The following is a 21,975-nucleotide window of genomic DNA, read 5'->3' on the forward strand; positions in this document are numbered from 1 at the left end:
ACTTTCAATGTTCATTACTGCAGGTTGTTTTCCGTCATAAATATTTGGACAGTAGTCAAGCTGGTGAGAATTCTTGTGGGTTTGCAATACAAAATATTATGGGCACCCTCAAACTTGCAAGGCGTTACATTCTTTCTCTGTAGCTTGGGATTTTCTGTACATGGAACAGATTTTCTCCTGAGTGCTGGTCGCACAAATGCCTAAAATGTTTGGTCCAGTTACAAAGCTCATATTTTCTTCTCAGCGTTCAGCATATCTTTGACCACTAATGTCTTGATTTGCTTCATAATTCTTTTAACTTTATTGATCCAAAGTGCACAAATGTGTTTTTGTCCATAGAAAAAAAAGAATCCAAAACTTACCTGTGTGTATTTTGTATTGCTGAGTTATTTTTGTCATGATTAAATATGTATCCAGCAAAGTTAGAAGTATGTAATCAGGAAAACACAAACGTGAACAATCCAGATAAAAAAACGTAAATGCCCTTGGACCAGGGAGACAATTAATACAAAATATTTGCTTTCTTCAATTATTGTAGGCGGTGCATTTCATTTAGTTCACAACTTAAGCATCTCAATGTTTATAAAAGACACATTGGACGACATCCTAAGAATGTGCATCATTTAAACAATTGTCTTCTGTTTCTTCCAATAATCTTGTAAAAATAGACAAAAATGTTATAAATCTCCTTCTCTTCAAATTCAAATTCAAATTTAAATAAATAAATGTTTATTATAGACAGATCAATTTTTGTACGTTTTATTGTGTTAGTCCTTTGGTTGTCCTTGATTTAATTGGTGCTGAGGCCAGCCTTGCCTCTTGTTGAACTTTATCTCTCTTCCACTTCATCCTCCTGTTCTGGAACCATATCTTTACATGCCTCTCGGTGAGGTTGAGTATAGCAGCCAGTTCTACCCGTCGTGGGCGGGCAATGTAGCGATTAAAATGAAACTCCTTCTCAAGCTCCAGAAGTTGAGCCCGACTGTAGGCAGTGCGGGCCCGCTTTCCGTCCTCAGGATGTACAGCATAAAACTCACCTGTGAGGACATAAAACAAAATATGGTTGTTTTATTACATGAAATGTGAATATACTTACAGTGGTATTCTAATGACTTTTTTATGTTTGGGGGTGCTAACATGAATTACTCACGTACTTTCTAAAAGCTTTTCAGTACCATGGAGAGCTTTGTGAAAGTACTTATTTTGAAAACTATTCACCCAATTTAAGCTCCTTTAGGGAGTAAAGGGCGTTATTACTAATAAATGAAGATGCTATGTTGCCAGCCATAAATATCAGCTACAGTTAGAATTTGAATATTATAAGCAAGTTACATCCTTTTGTGTTTATACAGAGACAAGCACAAAAACTAAAAAGTCAAGTTTCATGAATGTCAGTGGCCACAAGAACCCTCATGACTTACGGGAGATCTCTTATGAAAGGGTCATCAGAGAATTAATTTAACTATAACTAAAGAGAACTTTATGAACTATAGGAAGTGGGTTAAACTTGATGGATACACAACTTGATTAGTCACACTTTGTAATAGGAATAAATATATATGGCAGTTGAAGTACTGCAACACATACAGTACTTCACTCTATCTCACTATAGTTTATGCTACTCTACTTTATGCTATTACACTATACCATAGTACACTCTACCCCACTATAGTCTACAGTATACCGTATTGCACCACTGCCCTATACAGCACTCCAATATATGCCTCTCCATTTTACGCAATTTAAATTTACAACACTACACTGTACCACACTTCACTTTACGTATGCCAGACCGTACACCACTCAACTAAACACCATTTCCCTCCATAGCTCTCCAGTATACCTCGCTCCAATGTACCTAATTTCACTTTACTCCACTCCACTGTACCACATACCACTGTATGCCACTCCACTGAATGCTATTTCAGTACACAATATTCAAATATCGGCCCCTAAACTCTACAACACTCCAATGTACACCACTACACTCTACGCCAAATATTGATAGGGAATCAATCCACTTTACCACACTCGACTTTATGCTATCTCACTTCATATCAGTGCATTGTATACCACTTAACTCTCTGCTACTGCAATAAATCTCATTCTACTGTATCTGAGTGTACTGTACGACACTCCTCTGTATGCAACTGAACTCTATGCCACTCTGCTGTATGGCATTCAACTATACACTACTTCACTACACCTCATTCCACTTTACTCCACTTTAAAATACCTCAATATACTGTCCCAGAATTCACTTTACAACACTATCCACCACTATAATGTACCACACTCCACTAAAGTGGATGAATATGACAAAATTGTTACTACCATTGTAAAAACCACTGCAATTCACAAAAAAACAAAGGTTACCCGTCAGTAATAGTTAGGAATTTGTTATTTAGCTTTGGTATACAAACCCAAATTACACTCCACAAACATTTAAAATTCTACAGTAATAATTATCCCTTAATTTTATCACTAATGCACCACTTAAGATATTATTTCTATCTTATTAGTGCCAAACACACCTTAAACTACACAATCATGACAAATTCACTACTTCTAGTTATCTTTTGAAATGATAATGTATGCACTGCTTTCATATTGCCATAACTCATACTTATAACTCACATTTATAGTTACAAACCACCTTTAATATAACTTGCGCACTCCCGTACACAGTCTTGTCACCTCACTTGCCATACTACATTACCTATAACTCACCACTGTCCAATGCACTGTATTCTGGCTAATAATATAATTTCTGATGTCATAAGGGTTTTATTTACTCCAAGAATTTCACATGCTACAACTTAGGTAATATCCCAGGGTATAGGTAGTACACGGCGAAGTGGTGAGTTATAGGCAATGTAGTATGGTGAGTGACATGATGACTGTGTACTGAACTGCACAAGTGATATTCATCCAAAGGTGGCGCGTAAGTATAAATGTGAGTTATAAGTATGAATTATTGTAATATGAAAGCAGCGCATAACTGATCATTTAAAAAGATAACTACAAGTAATTGATTTGGTATGCTTGTATAGTTTATGGTGTGTCTGGCACACATAAGATTGAAATGAGTGCGTAAGTAGTGCATGAATGATAAAATTAAGAAATAACTATAACTGTAGAATTTCCAATGTTTGTGGAGCGTAATTTGTGTTTCTATAACAAACCTAAATAATGGTTTCCTAACTATAACTGACGTGTAACTTTTGTTTTTTGTTTTGTGTGAATATATATGTATATAAACATACACAAATATTCATATATGTATGGTGTTAATATAAGTATACATTCATATATACAATTAAATATGTTAAGACTTATTTAATTAACATTATATTCATGGTATGTATTAAAATATTTAAGATTGAATACTTTAAATTATATATATTTAGAAACAAAAGTGTTGCATTTTTTAACAGTATTAGTGTGATATTATATTTTTTAGATATTTTTGTAACTACCATTATAAGAATAGGAAATCGATATTTGTGACACAATATTTCTGTAAATATTTTTGACACAATATTTCTCTTACACAATATTGTTGTTCTCTTTGCTACATTTTTTAATTTTTGTGAGTGCGATAAATGTCAAGTTGCTGCTACAACATTATGGTGATCTATCATACTGCTAGTTATCATTACCAGCTATAATATTAGTTTCACTTGGTCTTAAGCCTCACAATATACACTCCAAAGAGTTAGAGTATGTCATGTTTACAATAAAAGTATGCCTGATTTGTATGAAATGTGTCAATTTTCAGGAATGCCCTGCAAGATATATATTTCAGTTCAGCTCCATTTTAACAAAACAATAATGCCACTATATTTTTTAGATTTTGCCTTAATGGCATGGATCCCCATTTTAGATTTGACCTTAAAAGTGCACAACATAATTAATGGGAACAAAAAGTATGTATTTTTCCTTACCGAACTTGGGATGATCAAATGTTGATACCCCGCAGTTGCCATGGAAAACGTCATGCATTTCGAAAAATAATATCATTCTGCGGCATTGCATTTTTAAAATAATAGCTCTTGCAGCATTTTCAATCCCTAGTTGTGCTAGCAAGATTCCAACTACCAGCTGCTCACCTCACTGTCTTAGCTGATGATCTACGGTGCCCGAACCAGCTCATTTACGCAACTGCTATTGGTCCATGTCACCCCACTAGTTTCAACAAGGCTCACTTAGCAGCCAGCACATGCTTATAGCACCTCACAGCACTCTGACTCCCCATGGTCCAAAGGCTCACATTCTGCAGCTGCAACATAAAATAGCACCAGTAGTAAGAGCTGGCCAGTGATGTTCACTTTGTAAGGTTATTATTTATCACTACAGTATGGGCCATTAATGTGTACCTTTAATACTTGTTACTCTCTGGAGGTGTCAGTGCATGTTACTTGTCTATCACTATTAATGTTTTTTGCTGTGTGCGACTACGAAAGCTGGTTACACTGAAGTCCTTCAAAACTGTTTTCTGCCTGGGCCATTATCATGTGTGCTAAACATTTTAGTCACAAATGGTAGATTATTCTTAACCCCAGGGCAATGAAGGTATATCCGACTGCTGTGTGGAGTGCAGAAAACTCTCCAGTGCCCCCATGATCCCACCTTCATGTCTTACTTTAAGACTGACCCAATTTTGGAATGACGGATAGTCCTGCCAGAGACTGAACAGGTTGATGATGAGTTCTCCTCTCCAACCCCCAAGTCAGCAATCATATGTTAACCCCTTCCATGCTGGGCCGTTTCCGCCGCTGTGCGGTAAACAAAAGAACAGGGCGGGCCGTGACGAACCCCAGCCGTCATCAGCACACGAGCGCCGCAGAGCGTGACGGCTGGGGTTCGTCACCAGCATGGAAGGGGTTACTGGATTGTTTGTCATACTAAAGGAATGTATTATACGCCAAAACATTAAGACCTTGTGGCTAAATGCTAAGTAAAATCACTAATATATTGGCAAAACTGAACACAAAAATGTATGAAATCCCTAATAGCAATTTGCTGGAAAATCTGCTACAGTGAGTGATGTGAAACGGAATCTGCATGCATAAAGCAGGCCTGGGCACTCTCCAGTCTATCACAGCTCACCACAGCCCACAACTGTACCAGGTAATGCCTGGGGAGAGTGCCAAATTTATAATAACTCTTATATAAATGTGGTCATGTGTATAATCTTCTACAGTCACCTAACTGATACTGGTAGATACATTGCGGTGAGTAAATAGGCTGATTCAGGGTACCATTTTTTAGGTCTCGCGTGGGCGTGGCAGCGAAGCTGCTTAGCCTCTGCGAGAGATATTGTAAAAAAAATTCTAAAGGGGACTCTAAGTCACGCCCCTCCTTTCCATTGGGTAGCGTCAGCATTTATGGTAAAAGCTGGCTTCCCAATGGAAAGGAGTGTTTTTGGGTGCCACCCTGTCCGTTTTTCAGACAGTCCCTCCGGACACCATGGTCTGCTTTGCGGCTGCCGTAAAGACTTTTCTTACCTACTTGTTTATTTTAACAAGCAGATAAGAAAAGTCTTCAGTACAGTCGTGAAGCAGACAAGCTGTTCCGAGCACTTCCAACTCCTCTCCAGCACAAAAAAGCCTCATCTGCAGCCTCCCTTCCAGAGCCCGCTCAGCTGGCATTGAGTCCCGGGGCTGGTTTTGATAACTGACCAACACAATCTAAGGTAGCCATAACTATTGTGCTTGCCTAACCCTGCAGACAGTGCAAAGAAACAAATGTTTTCGGGAACAACACGTTAATCAAAGTAGTATTTAGTCTGATTATCTGCTGACATTATCGGGTGTTACTGATCACACCAGAAGTCGAACATCGCTGTTATTCAATGGGTGGCAGGCCTTATCTTCGGACTAGAGTTGGAGTCATAGAAATATGAGCGTCGATCCCTCGTACATGTTTATACATGCACACAAGCTATAAATATGAGCGCCGATCCCTGGTACACGTTTGCACACGCACACAAGCTAGTAATATGAGCGCCGATCCCTGGTACATGTTTGCACATGAACACCAGTTAGAAATATGAGCATCGATCCCTGGTACCAATTTATACATGCACACAAGCAAGAAATATGAGCGTCGATCCCCCGTGCATGTTTGCACATGCACACAAGCTGGAAATATGAGCGTCGATCCCTGGTACACGTTTATACACGCACACAAGGTAGAAATATTTGCGTCGATCCCTGGTACACATTTGCACGCGCACAAAAGCCCAGCTTGATGTCAGAAGCAATGTCCTTCTCTTATTGGTGGGTCTGTGGAAAGGTCTGTAGATGAAACAGTGTGTGCCTGCCCGTATGAATAAGCATCTAACTGTACATGCCGCGGCTGCTAACATACGCTTGCTACGTGGGAAAAGCACGTACATGCGTCTGCCACAGATCACACGTTTGTTTCTAAGTAGCCGTCACTTTCAGAATGCATCAATGTTTTTGTATGCCTGTGTGGGTATTGTTCTAGCGAAAGTATACGTCACTAAATTAAAGACACTTAGAGAACATTAAATTCAGGCGACCGTAACATTCGCTGTTTACAGCACTTAAAACCGGCAAGAGTGCGGTCTGAAGCTCTACTGAAAAAATGTATTCTTTTGATATCTGTTTCTGTATGTATAAGTGTATGTGTGTGTCAATATGTGAATATAAATGTGCGCATAGTAGATTGATCGCATACATCTAAATACATCTTTTGGAATGTGTTTTCAAATTGTACATGTTTATCAATAGACCTCTCTATAACAATACAGAGTCACTCAGTTCCTTACATTCACTTCCAGAACGTACCGTATGTAAGTGTTTGTGGCAACATTTATTTATGTATCGGTATGTTCGCAGCCAGCATGCTGTGTACTTCAACACACCGCTTTCCAAAAGCGTATTTTATGCATGTGTACTTATGTCTGCATGTGTACATAAACTACGTACATTTACTTAGCTATTTTCCAGGATATGTGTACTGTATGGCCACCAATATCGATGAGTACAAAATCGATAAATTACGTACCTTTTTACATCCATCTATCTAAAATGTGTCAGTGTGTGCGGGAGGGAGAGAAGCGTGGGGGTAGTGGGCCGGACTAGATCTGGAGTCGTTAAGGTTCAGGGGCCAATTAACTGTTATGCAAGCACGACATACAGTGTTCGGCAAGAATTTATGTTGTGTTCTTTTTGCATGGCTCATAAATCTGCTACCAGACACCTTTGTGGGCTGACTGTTAAAGCATGCAAAGGGCTAAGGTATATAACCATCTAACCGAGCAGTGGCCTTAAGGCTGCAAATCAACACAGATGTTATCAGCTCTCGCACTACCTCAGAAATGGGAGCTTGACACTGAAATTATGGAACATCAACAGTTCTCCACAATCAAAATGTGACTTCTCATATATTTGGCTGCTTTTGAGCTACACCGGCCTTGCTGGGACTCCAACTGACACAGAAAACAAGCATTTGCAATGCAATAGGTCTCGCAGTTGTGAGAGTTTGAGCTATTGGCATTGTAAATGGCAATGCCTTTTATTTATGTGTTGGTTTTTAAAACATAAATGAAAGGCATTGTCATTTACAATGCCAATAGCTTAAACTCTCGCAAATGCGAGACCTATTCCATTGAAAAATCTTGTTATTTATTTTCTACATTGTATCTTGTCCTGTGTGTAGGGGAGCCATTGTGAGATGGTTAACTTTGAGATGTCTGTGTTAGCACAGTGCATGAAGCAAACCTGTACATACGTTGGGCCCATTATTGACCTTCCGCATTAGCAAAATAAACTTTTTTAACACCATGAGAGCATTTGTGACTGCTTAATTCAGACACTCTGTTCATCACCACCCCCTTTTCTGTATCGTTTTTTGGCCACTATAGGTGTGGCAGGGTATACTCAGACATGAGTCCCTTTCTCACTGCACCATCAGGATTCAAGCAAGCCGGGCCGACGACGGCTGAAATGCCAGAAACCGGTCCCCGGTAGCTTGTCTCCCTTCTGGTGAAGAATTGGCTTGGTAGTTTAGTCTGCCCTGTTCCCATGATGCACTGGGCCAGGGACAGACTGATTTGCATATAGCCAGGTTCTGAGCTGGGATGGTGCAGTGAGATAAATAACGGTGATGGATCAAGCCCTGATCTTTGGACTGGGTATGAGTGGTCTGCTTAATTCAGACACTCTGTTCATCACCACCCCCTTTTCTGTATCGTTTTTTGGCCACTATAGGTGTGGCAGGGTATACTCAGACATGAGTCCCTTTCTCACTGCACCATCAGGATTCAAGCAAGCCGGGCCGAAGACGGCTAAAATGCCAGAAACCGGTCCCCGGTAGCTTGTCTCCTTTCTGGTGAAGAATTGGCTTGGTAGTTTAGTCTGCCCTGTTCCCATGATGCATTGGGCCAGGGACAGACTGATTTGCATATAGCCAGGTTCTGAGCTGGGATGGTGCAGTGAGATAAATAACGGTGATGGATCAAGCCCTGATCTTTGGACTGGGTAAGAGTGGTCTGCTTAATTCAGACACTCTGTTCATCACCACTCCCTTTTCTGTATAGTTCTCGTATATTTGGCTGCTTTTGAGCTACACCTGCCTTGCTGGGACTCCAACGGACACAGAAAACAAGCATTTGCAATGCAATAGGTCTCACAGTTGTGAGAGTTTGAGCTATTGGCATTGTAAATGGCAATGCCTTTTATTTATGTGTTGGTTTTTAAAACATGAATGAAAGGCATTGTCATTTACAATACCAATAGCTTAAACTCTCGCAAATGCGAGACCTATTCCATTGAAAATTCTTGTTATTTATTTTCTACATTGTATCTTGTCCTGTGTGTAGGGGAGCCATTGTGAGATGGTTAACTTTGAGATGTCTGTGTTAGCACAGTGCATGAAGCCAGCCTGTACATACGTTGGGCCCATTATTGACCTTTCACATTAGCAAAATAAACTTTTTTAACACCATGAGAGCATTTATGACTGTGGAAATAATTTAAACAGTGGGTCGAGCCCATGACCATTTTCAATCAATTTGGGAAGCAGGCGTATGGGCATGTACACTATTATGTTAAAAATCATTGATGCAGGAAGAATGCGTCAAGAAATCTTTGGTGGTATTGGGGGGAAATATTCCTTATTTCGTGACTTCTCTCTGGCATTAAATCTCTTTTGTGTACAAGAAGAATCAGTGATTACCCTCCTGCCATTAGAATTTGAATCCCTTTTAAAAACTCTAAGTGGTAAACTCAGCTACAATAGAGATATCAAATTCTGTAATATAAAAGAGAGATTAAAGATAATAACGAAGACGAGCTCCTCGAGAATCTCCCAGAAATATTTATCTTGGAACCTAGAACAGGGAATTCGACGTTGACTCACCATCTGTCGCATGAATCGTTTACCTTTAAACGATTTAACAGTAAGCTGGTCATAGAATATGAAAAATTTAAAAATATGTAATTTTTGTGAATTCAGCATTGAGAACCTGGATCATGTCCTGTTTGTCTGTCCAGCATTGGTTTCGAGTCATCGCCGCTGGCTTCGGCCGATGTTCTTACAAAATGGTGTTAAAGATGTAGCTGCAGCCCGTGACTTTCTCTTTAATCCGAAAAACAAAGCTGTCTCTGCAAAATTGGTCAACTTTTTAAGGAGTTTATGTATATATTTTAACCTTTTATACATTCCTCTAAATGGGTTGTTACTCCTGTGCCTACCGTCCTATTATGGAGTATAAATATTCTCTCCCTCTTATGTCTGTATTTTGCACACGCTTTGGCTATTACTTAATTGTTCTTTGTATAACTGGTTAGTTTTGCTTTTTGTTCACTTTTTTGTTGCCAATTCTAAAACCTAATTCTCTATTGATGCTGGATTTTGGATTATATTATGTACAGAATCTGCAGTAACTCAACTGCCTCTGTTATATATGTTAGGATATGCTTTGGTACCCCTATTCTATTGCTGCCATTCTCAAACTCAACTTTCTGTTTCTGGGATTTTTAATTGTATTTTACACAGGAACTGACCGCTAATTTTGAACTCAACTTTTTGCTGAAGTTGGGCTTTTAATCGTATTTTGAACATGAACTGACTGCTACTTAAATGCTCTTTGCACAATTAGGGATATGCTTTGTTACTTTATTCCTATTGCTGATGATCCCAATCTTTATTTGTCGAAGCTGCTATAGGTAGTAAAATTTGTACATGTAGTTTCACCATTAACACGTGAGTTTTGAATATCAACCACTCAATACCACCTGTATTACACGCTAGTCAACGATCACAATGATTCACCTACTGTTCCTTTGATCACATAACATTCATCAGACTTTTAACTACATTTCAGATTTTTATATTTTATGAATGACATTATAGTTTCTCCTATACTTTATGACATGTTCATTTAACTTTAGAGTGATCCCTGACGAAGGGCCCCTGCCCGAATGCATTGTATTTCGGAGATATGAAAAGGACAATGGCATTATAAATATTAAACATTAATGGACTGAATGGAAGTTCATCTAATAATCCAATACAATTGATTGGATCAGAAATATTGATGACAGTTTTTTTTTAAAATCATGCAAATTTCAAATCCTCTAGTAAGATAGAGGCCAAAATCGTGCACGGGGGATTCAACTTAATGTGAGTTGGACTATCGATTTTGTTCACCACACTCTCGATCAATGAGCTATGCCCCAGGAGCACATCAAGTTTGGATTGCCTTTATTCAACATTGAATCCGAAGGCTGTGCATGAACAATATTAGCGATTTATACATGTAGTTGTTGCCATTAATGTGCCCCATGATATTTTACAATTTTTTATGTATTAAGATGAAGGTGTGATTTTTTTTTGAGGACCTCATTTGAGTTCCAAATCTTTAATAAATATTTAATTGAATTGAGTGTATTAACAATGATGATGCATGTCATTTATGTCTACAATGCAGTTTTTACTGATGTGCAATAGGGATTGTGATGAATTTGTATATGGAGTTGTTTATGTAAATCTTGTTATATTTATATGATGGTAAGGCTGGGAAGTGGTTTTGATTTTTGGTAAAATTCTGGAATTCATCAAGTGCAGTTTCTTGATTGCAGGGGTAAATGGCATGCATCACAGAGCTTCTACCAATGTGTGTATTTTTTTTGCTGGTTTATAGTTATTTTTTTCTTTTTCTAGATTATACTCAATTTGGTGCTTTGGATAGTAAAGTAAACATTTTCCTGATGAAGGAGACTTGAAATAATTAAAAGTCCTGAAATGTCAAAAGATGACTGTCCCAGCGAGCGCTCAGGAGTTCTGTATTAAAGCCGATACAATTATGAGACATTGTTCTGGTTTTTTTTTTAAGTTCTGGGGTACAGATTGTGTGGGTATACTTACTTGAGTTCTTTAGAGAAATGCCCCCAGGCTTGAAGTTAGAACCTATACTTTTGATTTATATGTAAAATGAAAGGAACGATTTCTATGTGTTCAAGAGTAATGCACCTAGTTTTTAGGCAGATAGTAATAGTACAGGCGAGTATTAATGTGGGGTATAGATTCAAGCAGCTAGTAGGTTTTTTTGTAAGTCAGTGTCTGCTGCTGTAGATCCAAAGGGTAAATCCTTGTTTAGTTATGTCCAGCCATGTAGACGATGGGGCATTTACCCTTTGGATCTACAGCAGCAGACAGATTGCTATCTACAGTTATTGTCTGTCTACTATAAGGCATCTGCCTTCTTCAATTTCCATAGCAGATGTGCAGTCATCTCTATTCGTAGCTCCAGGTGCATTATTTACACCCATGACCAAGGCTCTCTCCATACCTGTAATTAGGGATATCTTTCATTGTATACATCCCCTTGCACCAGTGTTTATTGCCCCTAGAGGCAACAATTTGACATGCATATTCATAGGCTCTGAAAGTGAGGTAACCGCACTGTGTCTATCAATATTCCAAACTTTTCAATGCACCACATTAAGTATACATCCCCTTGCACCAGGGACCATTGCCCTCTTAGGCGACAATGTGCTGTCTCTGGAATCACACACTGTCTATTTTTTAATATACCACAGTATAATTGCCTTCAATGGCGATAATGTGATGGCTCTGAATTCTTATTGTGTCTATATTTTAATATACCACAGTATAATTGCCTTCAATTTTAATATGACGCTCAGGGAGATTTTCCGTGACTGCCCTAACATGCATGCACGTATTGCCTGCTCTCTCTCCTTTCTCTCACTTCCAAGGCATCCTCCTTTGAGACACTAGCAGCTTGGTCGTCTCCTCCCCAATCTATCAAGGCGCGAAGAGGGAACCGGGCCACATGCTCAGGTTTGTGCATGCATGATCCACATGCTCCAAATCCCAGGCATCAGACTTCAAGCTGAGTCGGTCCTGGGGGATTTTTCAGGGCATTTCTCCTCCATTCTTTACTTTTGGTTTCTACCAGAGAGATCGGAGGCCCCAATAAGTGCACTAGGCGACCTCATATTCCCTCAAAAAGACGCCCATACTATTTACCTCCATGACTCAGTCTAGTTCTTCAGTGCTCTACAATTAGAATCACCTAAAATTTACCAACCACTGTGGTTTTTTAAGTCCACAATTTTTCTCGCTCCTCCACTCCCGAGACAGCAGCGATTTGGTAGGTCATCCTGTGAAGTCTTCACCACGGCACGGTAACTACCACCACATGATTTGTTTACAGGTCTTCCCAACAGCACCCTGATCTCCACTATGGGAATACTACAGCTTCTCTTAACTTGCATTTTAGCATGCTATATCAGTGTTAACTCTGCTCCCACCGAGGAGGAAGAAGTGCTACCTAAATTGGGTGAATTGTTTTCCTCTTGTGACAGTGCGTAAAATCTAAATGCCATTACCACTGAGTATATCACCTGTTTGTTGTGTGTTTTGTTTGTCACTGTGCACCAACACTGATAGCAGCATGTCAAACAATATTATGCATGCCGCTGTAAGATGAGAATATGTTTATGGTTACCTGCATCACACAGTTGGCCTTTTTCATGTTTTTATTTCTATTAGAGGTTGGCTTTCCATTTTAGAAAACACTATATGAAGGTATCTACCTACACCATATTTAGGTTACTTTGTGATTGGATAATCCTTAATATGATACCAGATTCCAACCACTGTGTAGATTAGAGATAATTGGTCTTGATAAATTGCCAACTGATCATCATTGACAACCTATGGCACAAAACATGTTGACCCTTTGAGCTATCAGAGATCATTGTCTCTGCTGATAGCCGCCACATTTGCTGACCTAGTCCACCTGTTTAGAGTAATCGATGTTGCCTTCTTCCCCCTTCTCGGGTTGCCAGATATCACAAACAAATTATCCGTTTTTATGTGGTGTTGAAACTTATCATTATAAACCTTTTAATATCCAGAGTACTCATCAATACTTCTCCAACATTGGGGGCAGGGGGAGAAGGAAGGAAAAATCAACTCTTGGAATCTGTGAATTACAGAATTAACTTTGGTAATAAAGGTAGGGCCAGGTTTGAGAATTAGCCTATTATCCATAAATCTGACAAAAGGAAGATTACATCTAAAAGCCCTAAGTCACCAATACCAGGGGCTGAAGTATTAGTCACCAAGAAAAGAACCTTAAAGGATAAAAATTAAAACCAAGCTTCTCAAAAGGTACAAAAAGGTGAACTTTCTAAAATTCCACAACATTAGGGAAACACCAGAATCAGATATCTTCTCTCTTCCAGAAATTTTGACCCCCAGGCTTTCTCCTCCAGAAAAACTGGTGCAGAACTTTGGTAGAAGTGCATTGTCTTTTGCTGCAAACAGATCCATAAACTGAACCCCAAACAGTTTGCAGATATTCCTGAAAGTCATCCTGGAAAGAGTGAGATCCTGAGAAAAGGTGAATTTCCAGCTCAGTGAGTTCATTAGCACATTGTCGACTCCCTTGATGTGAACCGTAGAAAGTTTGACAGGTTGCTGTCTGCCTAAAGACTCAACTGCACTGCCACTAGGTTGAGACTCTTCGATCAGGTACTTCCCTGATGGTTTATGTATAAGACCGTCAGAGCATTGGCTGACTTAACCAACACATTATTCTGTAGTAAGAGAGTTACTCAAAGGATATAACATTGAGAACGATTAGAATCAGTCGTGGGAACAACCGAGGGGGGTCCAGGTGCATCTTAGCGCCCCTTTTCAGATTGTGAATGTCCATCTACTAGCAAGAGATTCCTTTAATTCCATTAAAATAACTTCCTCAAAGAATGTAAGACTGACGACCATTGACTGATGAGATACCAATAAAGTAGTCGCAAGTGTAACCATGCCTATTGAACTATGTGCACTGTCACCGTTGTGTGCCCATGGACTTCTGTTTTTTGATTTCAAAGTATTTTATTGTTATCAGAGGATACAAAGATAAGGGGATGGAAAAAGGGTGAGGTATTAGACAGTCATAATGAGAAAGATACTTGTAGAACAAGAGTACAATCCACCCGCCCTGCATCGCATTTTGCAATGCAGGGCGCACAACAAAATTCGTTTTTTTAATTTAATTGTTTACTTACCTGGAATCATCCATATTCCGGTGTTTACCACCCCCCACCCTGCCCCTCTGCCGCCCTGCCTGCCTGCCCCACGGAACTCCCTCCACGGGCCGCGGCTGGTACAATCAAGAATAGAACCAAATATAATCCGCTGGTTATGGATCCAAACACATTAGTAATTACAGGGATATTAATTAAAGTAAATCCCAGTGGGGAGGTAAGGAGGTGCAGAGGAATGGAATAAAGGTACCCCAGAAAGAGACAGAGGAATAAAGGAGAGAGAGAGCGAGAGTAAGAGAGAGAGAGAGAGAGAGAAGAGAGAGAGAGAGAGAGAGAGAGAGAGAGAGAGAGAGAGAGAGAGAAAGAGAGAGAGAGAGAGAGATGTCTAGAATGATGGTGATGTGATGGTTTGTGCTGTTGTTCAGCACCTGTAAGCAAGTGGGAAGCTTTGGGTTAGCCCCAAAGTTGAAGGTGGGGATAGTGTGTTTTAAGGTTTTAAGGAGGTTTTATTTCTTGCATGTATTTGTCTAATCTATTCCATAGTTTCTGAGATGTCTGGCTAGTGTAGGCGTTGTTAGCGAGTGTTATCCACGCTTCTCGTGAAGCAGGCCCACGCCCACCATGTGTGATATGTAAGATTTTCAAAAGATTTCCATTTGCATAGCATTTTTTTAATTCCTATCGTCAATAGGACGTCCATGTGGCATATGTCTGATTGGTTTAGTTCTAAGGTGGTAGAGTGGGCCCAGGGGCCTTAGGTATCTGTATGGAAATTTAGGGCAACATCAATGTTGAAGATTGTATTTACGATTTTCTGAACCTTGTTCCAGAAATGTTGGAGCTTACCACAGTTGAATAACATATGGGTAAGAGTACCTGAGGAGTTTTGACAGTTCCAGCAAATGTCTGATTCAAGACGCCCTAGAGGTAGGCCTTATGTAGTATCCAGTATTTCCATTGTGAGAAAGTGGGGGATATTTTATTTTTGAGAGAGTATGTCCAGATCCTCTTCCACAATGGATAATTTGAGGTGGAAATAGAGTAGATAGAGGCTGACCTAGTGCATTAAATTGATCATGAATATTATTCTTTTCTTGGGGCTGGTGGAGTTCAGTAACTTATAAATTGATGCAGCATGAGGGGTTTTGGATAATGTAAGAAGTAGGGGGATTAAGTCAGAGTTGTGTGGGGCATGAGTCTTTTGCGATCTTTAGTTTGAGGAAGTTATAGAATTCAATGTTTTGCAGGTTGTGGGCATTCTGTAATTCTGCAAATGTTTTAGGAAAAGTTGATGGGTGAGGTCTTTGAGGAACAATATATTAATTGATGACCAAGATGTCCAAGATGGAGAAGTGCCATCTATTTATATTTTTGCCTTGTACCATAGGAAAGTGTAGTCTGAGTTTTGGATTTTATGCAGGAGCATCTTACCTAATGACTTGAGGGCCAAGATAGTGTATTTGATAACAGTGTAATAGTGTTGTAGCAGTACTGTTTTCATGGTTAGCAGTGAGATTCAGACCTAGGGTTTTGTCAGTGATCCCTCGATTTGAACTCAAAGCGGGGAGTCTAGTGTTAATGGGTGTGAGCACTAAGTGACTTTTTTGATTAAAAAGGCAAGTTGGTATTTTAGAAAGGTGGGAATGTTGAGGCCTCCTTTGCATTTATTTTGTTTTAGTTTCTTGAGTGCCAGTCCACCTTTTTTCACTTTCCAGATAAATTCGCAAATTACGCTGTCAGTGTTATTATAGACGGTGTTTGATAATTGTGAGGGGAGTATGGATGTAAATAAAATGTATTTATGGTGGAGTAATCATTTTAATGCATCCCACTGAGCCCCAATGGGTCATTAATTCTGGAGACCAGGCTGACAGAGTTTCTTTGATTTTCTTTGGGAGGTAATCCTCATTTGTTTTCCTTGTGTCTTCTAGATTGCTTTTAACGTATAGGACTAGGTATTTGATATGAGAGGATTGCCTTTGTAGTTTGGTGTTGTTCACAATGGACCGGAGAGTGAGGGTATTCAAAGGGAACACTTCGGTCTTCTCAAGATTTAGGGAGTAGCCTGTGACCTAAGCGTAGGAACTGCGTTTCAGATGAGATTGCCGAGATGGCAATATTGGCCTCTTGCGAAAATATAAGTAAGTCGTCAACATAGGAGGCAACTTTGTAGTCAGTGTTCCCAAAACATCTGCTTTTTATAAGAGTGTGGGTACTGATAGAAACAAGGAAGGGTTTGATGACTAAAAGGTAGACAAAGGAGGAAGGGGGTAGCCTTGTCTAGTTCCTTGAGCCAAGTTTTTTTTTTGGATAGGACCCCATTCACTCTGATATGGGTCGATGTTTGGGGATGTAGAGGAAATGTTTGGTGAATGAAAGTATCCTTGAAGTTAAATTTGCTCATGACAGCCCGCAGGAAAGGCCAGGCAACCTTATCTAAGACCTTCCCTGCCTCCGAAGCCAAGGCCATTGTTGGCGATGTTATAAGTTTCGCTTTTTCAATGACGTGGCAGAAAAGTCTAACATCAGATCCATGTCTACCTTTAATGAAGCCTTTTTGTGCTCTATGAATAAGGAATGGGAGAGTTATTTTCTAGTCTGTTCACCAAGATTTTGCATATATGTTACAGTCCAAGCTTAGGATTGAAATGGGTCTATAGTTTTTTACCTCTAGGGGATCCTTCCAATCTTTGTGCATCATTGAATTGTTGGCTTCGGGTGTTGTGGCTATGATTTCACCTGATTTTTCAAAGTGAGTGAAAAGGGACTTTAGATGAGGAATTAGTTCATTTTGGAAGGTTTTGTAAAAGCTGGCTGCTAACCTTTCAAACCCTGGTGCTTTGCCTAGCGTAGGGGAATGTATTGCTTTCACAATCTCCAAACGAGACAAGGGTTGGTTAAGGGAAATATAGTTAGACTCTGGGAGATCTGAGAGCTGGATTTTCTCCAAGTATTTCTCACAATCGGCTATTGTTGTAATTTTGTTGGGATTGTTAAAGTCGTTATAGAACTCTCTAAAGACGTTAGCTATTTCTGTAGGATCAATGATCATTGTTCCAGATTTATTTTTAATATATGGGATCTAGTTTTGGTCCTGTTTAAATTTTAAGTAATTCACTAGGGCTTTGCCTACCTTGTTTGAACCTTTGAAGTTTTTCATTTTGTTGCGTTGTACCCAGGTGTGCGCCCTGTTACTCAAAATCATGTTATAATCAAATTTTAGTGTCTTAAGTTGTTGCAGAAGTTCTTAATTTTTGTTAACAGAGAGTTTATTTTCTAGTTGTTTGATTTAATGTTCTAATTTGATGATGAGTTTGTTAGTCAATTTGTTTATGTTGGACATAATGTTAATGAGTTCCCCCTGATGATAGCCTTCATAACATCCCATGTGGTTTCTTTAGAGATTTTAGTAGAGTCGTTCTCAAGGAAGAATTGTCTATGGAGTTTTTAATTTTGTTGATAAATGATTGGTCTTTGAGAACCTCTTTGTTGAATCTCAATTGATTCCTCCTAAGGGGGTTGTGATCATTTTGTAAGTTCACAGAGATGCACGTGTGGTATGAGAATAATATTGGTTCAATTGTTGAGGATATGGCAGCCGGTGTAAGCACATTGTTTGTCAGGATATAGTCTGTTATTGCTACTGTGTTGTGTGGGTGTGACTAAAATGTAAATTTGCTTCTAGTTGGGTTTTGGAGGGGCCAGTTTTCATTCAGGAAGTGTGCATTACACAGAATCCTCATTTGTTAATGGGATTTGTTTGGTCTGTATTTGCAAGCTGAATTCCTATCTAATACAGCATCCCATGGGAGGTTAAAATCTTCTGCAAGGAGAATGCTAAAGTTATTTGGTAATTCACATATCTATCAGAGATCACCTGAAATTTCCACAGGAATGAGAGACAAGAGACTGAAGAGTAGATCCCGACTTCCCGCTATCACCTAGTCTGCACAACAAAGTCAAAGTAAATCAGTGTACTGGGGGAAGAGGAGAAACAAAGAAAGAAAAAAATTAAGCAGGTCCCTCAGTGTGACCTGGACAGCAAAGTTTTGTCACTGGAAAGGTACCTGATCCTGTAAGCAAGGCATCAGAATAAGACTATACTCAAGATAGAGAAAAACAAGTTTGTAAACAATACCTAAAAGCATGTCAATATTCTCTACCTGATTCATTACCCTCTTCCACTAACATCCAAAATAATTGTTTCAGGTCAACAAGTAATTCTGCATTGAAAACAGCAAAACAGAGAATATCACAATGTGTACCCTATTCCCTTTTATGCAGTGTAATGTACTAGGTAATGGGCTTACCATGAATATGAACATAAAGAAAGAAATATAGCCCTAAAATGGTAGCCTAGTCATCAACCCCAGTGAAAAGTATGAGTAGCAACAAATAAAAATGCAAAAAATATGCAGGCTAACGTATTTCTTATATCCTTTATTTCAGGAATCTAAATTACTGACTGCTATTCTTCAGCGCAGCCTAAAACAATGCAACAACAGGGAATGCAGATGCCCATTTCAGCTACGGAGACCCAATCGGATAGGAATTTTCTAGAATTTTAAATCTGGAACCTCTATTTATGCATCTGGAGTGCAAGCGTGTTACCACCTTCACCACACAATGCTTTTCAAGATTCTTTCTTGTCTTTATGCAGGAGGAATTCCTGCTGATGCCGCGGAACGGACGAAGGGCCGCTGACCAAGAACCCGACGTGAGGAGACAGGAGTCGAAGTTGCTGCGGAGACCTGGAAGCAGGTGAGTGACCCCTGACATGAAGGAAACGCTCGCTTGAACTAGAACGCAAAGTGTTCCTTCCGTCCTCCCTACTCGATCCTTTAAGCTGGCGTGGCTCCACCCCTGCTGCAACTTGAGGCCGGGACAGAGTATTCCCGACAATATCTGTTTGTTTAAGGTGATCCAGAAATCAGGGTTGTCAGCCTTAGAAGCATATATGTTTATAGTATAGAGCGAGAAATGATTGTTTTTAACTTGGGAGATTAGCCACCTGCTGTACATGATTTTATATTAGCTTTTTTAGTTATCAGGGTTATCACCCCAATTTATTTTTTATTGGCAGGGGAGGCAGAGATACTCTGTAGACCTTGATATCGCAGCAAGTTGCAGTCTTTGCGACCCAAGTTAGTTTCCTGCAAAAGTATTATATCAACCTTGAGTTTAGTACAGTATTTAAAGACTTTCATAGTGAAGTACAGGTGGGGGGTGCACGTGGGGGGGTACCTGCGGTACCCCCCTTCATTGTCATTTGCAAAGCTGCAGGCACCGCGCCGTGCATGCCGCTTTGCACATGACAATGTTAAAGTGCATTTTCAGCATTGTGGCGGGCGGTGCAGAGAGCACCGCCCGCCACAATGCTGAAAATAGAGGATGTGCCCGCCACTGTGGCGGGCACATCCTAATGGCACCCCCGGGACCCCCGCCCTTATGGCGGGCGGTCCCGATTTACGAAGGTATGACGGGCGGGCAAAGTCCGCCCGTCATCCTAATGGAGCCCCTAGTGTTATGTTTTGAAGTTCTTCCTGAGTTCATCCATATCTAACCTTGAGTTTAGTACAGTATTTAAAGACTTTCATACATTTTACAGGGTGATTGATACTTTTGGTATTGAGAGAGAAAACTTTTAGTGTGTTCTTAGCCATGATTTCTAGTTGGGGTTGAGAGGGTCCAAGTCAACTCATGGTGAGCGTGAGTATTTGTAGGTGCACATATATGTGAAATAAGGAGGCCATCTCTAATCATTAGAGACACATATATGGATTGGTAATCGGATTGTTAAGGATGCAGGGTGGTGTAAGGGTCGTGGCTAGTGATGGAGTGCTATGGTGATAACAAGGTGGCGTATGTACCAGCAGTTGTTGTGAAGAAGTGTGGTGATTGTGATTGTGACATCTGAAGGAGGGAAAGAAAGTTTATAGAAAAGGAAAAAGGACAGATATCAGGAGAACAGAGAGTGAAAAACAGAAGGAGATAGGACACAAGAAAAACCCCTTGACCCATCCATAACCAAATCAATGAGTACCTTCCAGGAGACAGAAGGAAATGGAAGTCCCAGGGACTCTGGTCGCTAACAGATGGGGTGATGAAACATGCAAGCAGCAATTGGAGCAAGGAAAAAACAGCTAACAGAACAGATAATATTAATTACATTGATATTGACATTAAGTTCCGTCTGAAGCATTTTGAGTGTTCAGCATTAAACATAAAACATATAAAAACATGTTATTGTCGAGATTACAGTGTTGTAAGACAATTGTTTCAGGATGGTTAAGGTAGCAAACAGTGGCCAAGACTAGTGCCTAGTGGAGACAAACTTGTTCTCAAAAACTCTATATAGGTCATAATTACATTTAACATATAGATGTTATATGTGCCTATTATATTCGTATAGTCTAAAGAAAGCAGTACGCAGTGCATTTAAATAACTATATCCAGTGGAATACAGTAACAGTTATTTATCTAAGAGTTTTCGAAGTCCAACATCAAACTAATTGCTGTAAGCAACTATGGTTGCAATGGGACTCTCTTTACGTTATCTTAAACGTTAGTCCTAGCAATTTTAACCATGCAAGTAGAGTCTCGAAACTTCAGGAATTAAGTGTGGGCCATTCCAAGCATGGTTAGTGAAAGGTTACATGGGTTGAGGCAATATGTGTTGTGTAGAAACAGGTTTGTTATACAGTGGCATAACTTAGTTATCAAGTGAGCAGAATAATTAAGTTAACCATTTATTAATTCCAAGTTACTGTTCTCAGAGATCTTATTTGTTTAAGTATTTTCTCAGTGTGTTCATATCTCAAGGGTCTGAACATCATAGGACGTGGTATTTTAAGGTGGTGCAATGATCTTGTTGGGTGTCTAAGGGGCATATGTACAAGAACTTACGCCATCAGAACATCACTTTTAAGACATTCTGGTGGTGTTAAGTCCATTCCCATTTGAAGTAAATTTTCAAGACTTGTGGTATCCAAACCGCTAGGAAAGACGCACAAGAATCATATTCACTCTCTGTTTCGGGTAATCCAAAGATCCTAAGGATACTTTTTCTGTTTCTGTCTTCCAAGATTGTGATTTATTTTTCAAGGATTGTAATTTTCTTTTTGTTGGCTTGTTGTTTTTTTCTGTAGAGAATTAGATTGGTCTTCCACCCTACTCACTCTATTCTCTGCCTCCTTATCTCTAAGGGCTCCATTAGGATGTCGGGGGGATCCCCACCGCCATGGTGGCGGTGGCAATCCGCCCGACAGAAATGCCCGCCCGCCACCCTTTTACCCCCCGCCACATTACAATGGCGGGGGGGAACACAACGGAGGGAAACACCGCCCGCCACTTTTCCGCCCCAGTCGCCTTGCGGCCGGGGCGGAAAAGGAATAATATGGTGGCGGTGTCTAATAGACAC

The 21,975-nt window shown here is 39.8% G+C and overlaps 1 protein-coding gene across 1 annotated transcript in view; it reads right to left on the reverse strand.

Annotated features, from left to right (window-relative positions):
• Positions 1-712: 712 nt before the first annotated feature.
• LOC147728856 (pancreas/duodenum homeobox protein 1-like) overlaps positions 713-21,975 on the reverse strand; it is a 34,385-nt gene continuing 13,122 nt past the window's right edge. Inside the window, exon 2 of the mRNA XM_086963353.1 lies at positions 713-1,037. Coding sequence (XP_086819479.1) covers positions 760-1,037 — 278 coding nt within the window. The 3' untranslated portion in view covers positions 713-759. The remainder of the gene's footprint in view (positions 1,038-21,975) is intronic.

Source organism: Lissotriton vulgaris, chromosome 3_1, assembly GCF_964263255.1.
Source record: "Lissotriton vulgaris chromosome 3_1, aLisVul1.2, whole genome shotgun sequence".
Classification (NCBI taxonomy): domain Eukaryota; kingdom Metazoa; phylum Chordata; class Amphibia; order Caudata; family Salamandridae; genus Lissotriton; species Lissotriton vulgaris.